We start from the raw sequence: 6000 nt of genomic DNA on the forward strand, positions 1-6000 counted from the left end.
TGTAATTATTTTATGTTATGTTATGTTATATTATTGTATGCCATGGCATACTATTCTATGCAATGTTATGCTTTATTGTGTACCCATGTTATTTTATGTTATGTTTTGTTGTGTTATGGATCATTGTAAAACTTGGTGAGTAAAAACAATTTTGGATCTGACCCCCTAGATATTCCATCAGGCTCCCGACCCCAATGTGCCTCTGCCCCAGCCCCAGTCTCGGCCTGGCTCACGCAGGAGCAGGGCCATCTGTCTTTCCACTGGCCCCAGGAAGCCCCGAAGCATCTACACCCCAACACTGTGCCTGGCAGATGCAGACAGTGAGTCCCTAAGCAGCAACTATCACCACAGGCTAACATGTTACTGCTAGCCCAAATTCACCATGTCCATAACAGGATCTTTATAAACCTCTCTAGAGTTTAGGCCTGTAAGGGATATTTTAGTGATATTCATTTTAGCTTAAACGATACAGAATATGACTGTCATTACCAGTTCAAAATGATTTGGTGGCAACATTTTGGAAAACTCATTGATCACTGATAGTTCCTTAAGGCCTCTAGTCTCTCAGCCAGCAGGTTTTAATGACGGTCTTGTCTGTCTGGTCTCTGGTCCTTGTATAGGCGACACCTTCAGCAGCAGTCCAGGCAGCACTCCGATGGGAAGCATGGAATCTCTGTCATCCCACTCCTCGGAGCAGAACAGCTCTTCCAAGACTGGTTCCTCATCCCAGGCCAAAGACAAGCCCACCACAGGCTTCCACCAGACCCCCTCCCAGCTCTCCTCCAATGGACCCAAGGGCCCCCTCTTCATCAGCAGCCCCGAGTCCAGCTCCAAAGAGGATGCAGGGCGCACAGATGGGGAGTCAGAGGATGCCCTCAGCCTGTCCTCAGCCAGCATCACAGCCAGGCCCTCCCCCTTGCTCGCCCCCAAGAAGGCCCCACACTGCCAGACTGACCTCAGGTCAGCACAACTGAACCGTTCAGCCGGCCCCTCTCTGAGATCACTGCACATCTCTGAAGGTAGGATCCCTGATAAGTCCAATGAAACAGCCATGCAATGCTTAAAGGATCTACACATTAAATCTGGCTCCCCTGTCGAAATTGCAATTACAATGAGCTGATGTTTACACTAGCCATTAGTACTATCTAGCTTCCATCACAAAATCATCTATCCAGACCAATGAGATAAGATCCCGACATGTCAAGTGAACAGGTAATAATGAATATTTGCTACAGATAGTTTTGATTTGCCTACTTTGCGTAGCAAGCTACAATTTGACAACAGAGTGCCCATAGAAACGGCCAGGAGAAAATAATATGCTGATACCATAGCCAATCGAAACATTGGTGGAGAGCTATTATTTTTAAACACTATCGCTCCACAATCCCTGCAGATTTTTCAAGGCCATTATATTGCTATAGTACAGTGAACATGTCATGTGTAGATAAATATGTTTGTATGTTTAGTTTAACATTTTCTTTCAATATTTTTCCAATTGTTTTACAGCAGTAATTAATACAGACAAATCCAAGGTAGTCCTTTGATATTGCTGTATTAATATTAGCCTATTAGCATGACTTTTTCTTTACCTTTAGGGTTTGTAAATGTGGGCTTTGTATTGCAACTTTTTGCAACTTCTCTGCAAGAGAGACTGGGATTGCATATTATTGTAGTCCTCTACAAAATGGTGATGACCTGTGTTTTCTGTGAGAAGTCATTGTCATGAATGTATCTTTCACTAGTAAATAGTTACATGCTTGTCTTCCTCAAGGCAGGAGAGGCTGCAGTGGTTCTGTCATGAGTCTGTCAACGTTGGAGCTGAAGGAGAGTTCAAAGCCTCCAGACCACCCAGAACTCCCACCCAAATTAGTGACCCGGCGCAAAATGGACAACTCATCGAGCAATGGCTATCAGAGACCTGGATCAGTGTAATACATTCATAACAGCTTAGTGCATTAATACATTACAATTAAAAGTGCTTCACAATCAGCACATTGTGGACTTCATGCACCTATGAGATCTTTTTAACCCCCTCAGGTTTTATTTGATCGTTAAGAGCCATGGTAATTATGTATATGTCTGCTATTACATACAAATGTGGGTCAATGAGAGTTGAAAACACATTGCAGGGTAAAATGGAATAGCCTAAGAACACAGTTGTTTTTCTCTCAGCAAAGAATTGAGAATAGTAAAGTCTCTGAAATCAGCTGTGTATGTGTGCTGAGATTTATGGCTTTCCCATTGGTTGGAGAGCCAGCTTTAATTACATTCTGACTGCTGTAGGGTTGATGTGACCCAGCAGCGTTCTGCTCTCTCTCTCTCTCTCTCTCCTGGGACAAATAGATTGTTTGACTTGTCATGGTTAGAGGAGCCAATCACATGGCTTCTCAAGTACTCCCTCTGTATAGAACCCACCCACCTACCTACAGTACCTCTCTCTCCCTCCTGTTGTCCTGCTGGGTAATGTCCTTCCATGTGCAGGGTCAATAGCAGGCTTGTTATTTAGTTGAAACTGATTGTGCACCTTGGTGAGGGTTGGTCTGCCTCCAGGAAGGAAGCCTCCCAGATTGTGTTCTTGAGCCTTTCACTTCACTCCAAACAATGAGGTGTGCTTGGGGCTAGGAGTAAAAGTGCACTTACTCCATTTCGGTCATTTTGTGAGAAAAGTCCCTTTGCATATAAAACATTATCTGTTGGTGTGTACGGTTTATAGAGAATCATGCACCTGAATAGATAAATGTTGAAGTCATTTATTAAGATTGATCTCATTGTTTGTTGGATGTTGGTGGAAGTTCTCTATTCTGTATGTATGTGTTACAAGCTGCCGTTAGTACAATAAGAGCTCAAACTAAATAAACTGCTCATTTTTGTGTTTCAGGGTTGCTGCAAGAGCATTGCTTTTCGAAAACTCACCATCCCAGTCAGCTCCTATTGGAAGGTAGAATATTAAAATATTTTTCCAATTGTTTCATTATAATGTTTGGTCTCGCTGGCAATTATTATTTAGCAAAGTGTATTATATACTGTATATGTACATAGGGTTAGGGTATTTAGGGTTAGGGTATTATATATATATAATTCTAGCACATATTCTAAACATTTTTCAATGTTGTGATTTATAGACTTATATCTGCTGACTGTCATTATATGTGTTTTTCTTTTTGATCATATAGAGATGCCAAAGCAATTTACTCCTGTGAAGCAGAGCACAGTCATGAGCTCAGCTTTCCCCAGGGGGCTATATTCTCAAATGGTGAGTAAACCAATAGACAGCAAATTAAATACCTTAAGCTTCAGTACAAGGGCTATTAAAGTATTTTTACCCGTATATAGATTTTCACATAATGCTATGAAATGCCTTAATCTGTAGGCTGATATTATTCAAAGCTGTGTGTATTCAGAATGGCCATCTCAGATTGGCAGCACACAGCAATGACTTGGCAAATCCCCTGTGCTATGTGTACAGTGGAAGCATAATAACAGTGTTTTTAGTTTGACACTCTCATATACTTTTCTAGAATCCAGCCTGGATTTTATTACCTCTTGTATTTTCCATTAAGAAATGAGTTTGGCACATCACCAGGACAGTCTTACAGGTCACTGTAACCTAGTGATGGAAGGCACCAGCTCCCTTCTGCTAACAGAGCCAGCAGAGCCAGCAATCATCACAACGAATGTCAACAATCCCTCTGCACAATTTATATTGCATGAAGAACAGTTTTTATTAGGCTGTGTATTGATAGTGCTGTTCGTTTTTTTATTACATTCATCACATAATTGCTTAGCAATTTTTGTTTGTTTATCGTTTCTACTCTCACATCTTTGTTGTTTTTTATCAGTCCAGCATATTTCACATACAATATAAACAACCTGAGTCATGTTTTTTTCTGTTTAATATCTATGTGTGAGAGTTGCTTTGAGGTCCCTTGAATTGCTCAATGGGGGGTGTAATTAAAAAGAACACTCTGACCTGGAGTCTCGCTTGATCTGTCATTAATGGTAATTATTCTAGCCAACATAAGGGAAATGTTGTGACTTCATACTGATAAAAAAACTGGTGGATAATGAGCAACCTGACCAGTTCGGTGCTTACAGTCAAGCTCAGGTTTTCTTGAGATCAAGAAAGACAATGTAAACCATTAGAACAGTAATTTGAGACGTTTGCCTCGCTTCTCTCTTTGACTGATGTTTTTCTGTTTTTCTACCCTCAGTCTATCCCTCTGTTGAACCAGGCTGGCTCCAGGCAACGTATGAGGGGAAAACAGGCTTAATCCCAGAGAATTATGTGGTCTGCCTCTAGCAAACTGATAAAAAAAACTTGATTTCATGGTATCCATGCTAACAATAATCTGTAATTTGATTGATTGTTGTAAAGCCATCAGAAACATACTGTGTGAAGTTGTGCATAAGTGATATGCAGTGGAAGTAAAAGTACAACAGTGCAGTAGTGCACTTGTATGTTTTCCTAATGATTTAAGTATGCTCTTATCAAGAACCAAGGCATGTGATAAGGGTTAGGGTTATGTATATGTATTTTTATACAGATGAAAGAGGTTAAATATGATCCACGGGACATGCAGAACATCAAAATGATTAATATGAAAATATAATGTGATATACCATTACTGAACACCCAAAGGTAAATGTATGTCATCCATAGACTGAACTACTGTTTGTTTGTTTGTTTTGTTTTTTTACATATTATGGTACTGTACTTGTTTAGGTTCATCAGTATTATGGTATTATTGCAGGATATACTCATTTGTGTAGCTTGTTGTTTGCCGCACATTTGCGCACCTTAGCTTTCACTCTAGCCTGTGATCATTGTTCCAACATAAAACACTGTAATTGCTCAAGTTCACATTTAGCTAGCCATATGGTACTGTAAATGACTGACCATTAGTTATTCCTTTATTGGTACTATCAAAGTATTTACTTCTACACTGCATTGAAATAAATTATCACATCAACTTAATTTCCATGATTTATGTATTGTGATATCTTCTTACATGCTGTGTGACAAGTGGTGAAAAGTAATGCCAGATATATTACTCTCTAGTACACTAGCAAGGTCAACATGGAATTACACTCACGGAGCACTTTATTAGGAACATCTGTACACCTTCTCATGGTGGAGGTGGTGTAATGGTGTGGGGAATGTTTTCCTAATAAAGTGCCCAGTGAATGTTCCTAATAAAGTGCCCAGTGAGTGTACAGTGCCTTCGGAAAGTATTCAGACCCCTTCACTTTTTCCACATTTTGTTGTGTTATAGACTCAATTTAAAATTGATTAAATTAAAAGAATTTGCCATCAATCCATACACAATACCACAGAATGACTGATTTGCATAGGAATCAATTACACACTGTGTGGATCAGGTTGTCATTACAAACTGAGCAAATGGAGAGGAACAAAACTGCTCAGGAATATGAGGCCTGGGGAGACTTACAAAAATCTACAAGTTGAATGGTGGAGAGGAAAAAGCACAGTCGATGGGACAATCATCTCAGTCACTCTACAAAATTGGTCTATAACCAAGTGGCCAAAAAGAATCCCTTTATGGAAAATAATCGATCTCATATCCAAGATATTAATTCCAAAATTACATTAACTATTATCCTTGCATTAAGATGGACTCAATTCAACTTACTGAGTGATTTGTTGATGACATTTTTGCATTTTAGCTAATTTTAAGAGTGTCATAGCAAAGGGTCTGAATACGTGTACTTCATTATGTACTTCTGTGTTTCAATTTTAATAAATGTACTGACATTTCTAAAAACCTGTTTTCGTTTTGTCATTCTGGGGTATTGTGTGTGGATTGATGGCAAACTCTTTTAATTTAATCATTTTTAAATTGAGTTCTAACACAACAAAATGTGGAAAAAGTGAAGGGGTATGAATACTTTCCGAAGGCACTGTATATCAACAAAGCTAAAGCTAAACATGTATAATATATGATTGTTTTGAGATTTAATTTTGTATGTTCACAATATGTC

At 39.3% G+C, this 6000-nt stretch overlaps 1 protein-coding gene across 11 annotated transcripts in view; it reads left to right on the plus strand.

Annotated features, from left to right (window-relative positions):
- arhgap42b (Rho GTPase activating protein 42b) overlaps positions 1-6000 on the plus strand; it is a 72525-nt gene extending 66525 nt beyond the window's left edge. For 7 of the 11 annotated variants that reach the window (XM_083695057.1, XM_083695061.1, XM_083695062.1 and 4 more), the window contains 6 exons: positions 170-320; positions 609-1019; positions 1772-1928; positions 2879-2938; positions 3174-3253; positions 4212-6000. In XM_083695057.1, the coding sequence (XP_083551183.1) occupies positions 170-320; positions 609-1019; positions 1772-1928; positions 2879-2938; positions 3174-3253; positions 4212-4300 (948 nt within the window). In that variant the 3' untranslated portion in view covers positions 4301-6000. The remainder of the gene's footprint in view (positions 1-169; positions 321-608; positions 1020-1771; positions 1929-2878; positions 2939-3173; positions 3254-4211) is intronic. The other 4 variants (XM_083695060.1, XM_083695063.1, XM_083695067.1 and 1 more) reach the window with 1 other exon arrangement.

Source organism: Argentina silus, assembly GCF_951799395.1.
Source record: "Argentina silus genome assembly, chromosome: X".
Lineage (NCBI taxonomy): Eukaryota > Metazoa > Chordata > Actinopteri > Argentiniformes > Argentinidae > Argentina > Argentina silus.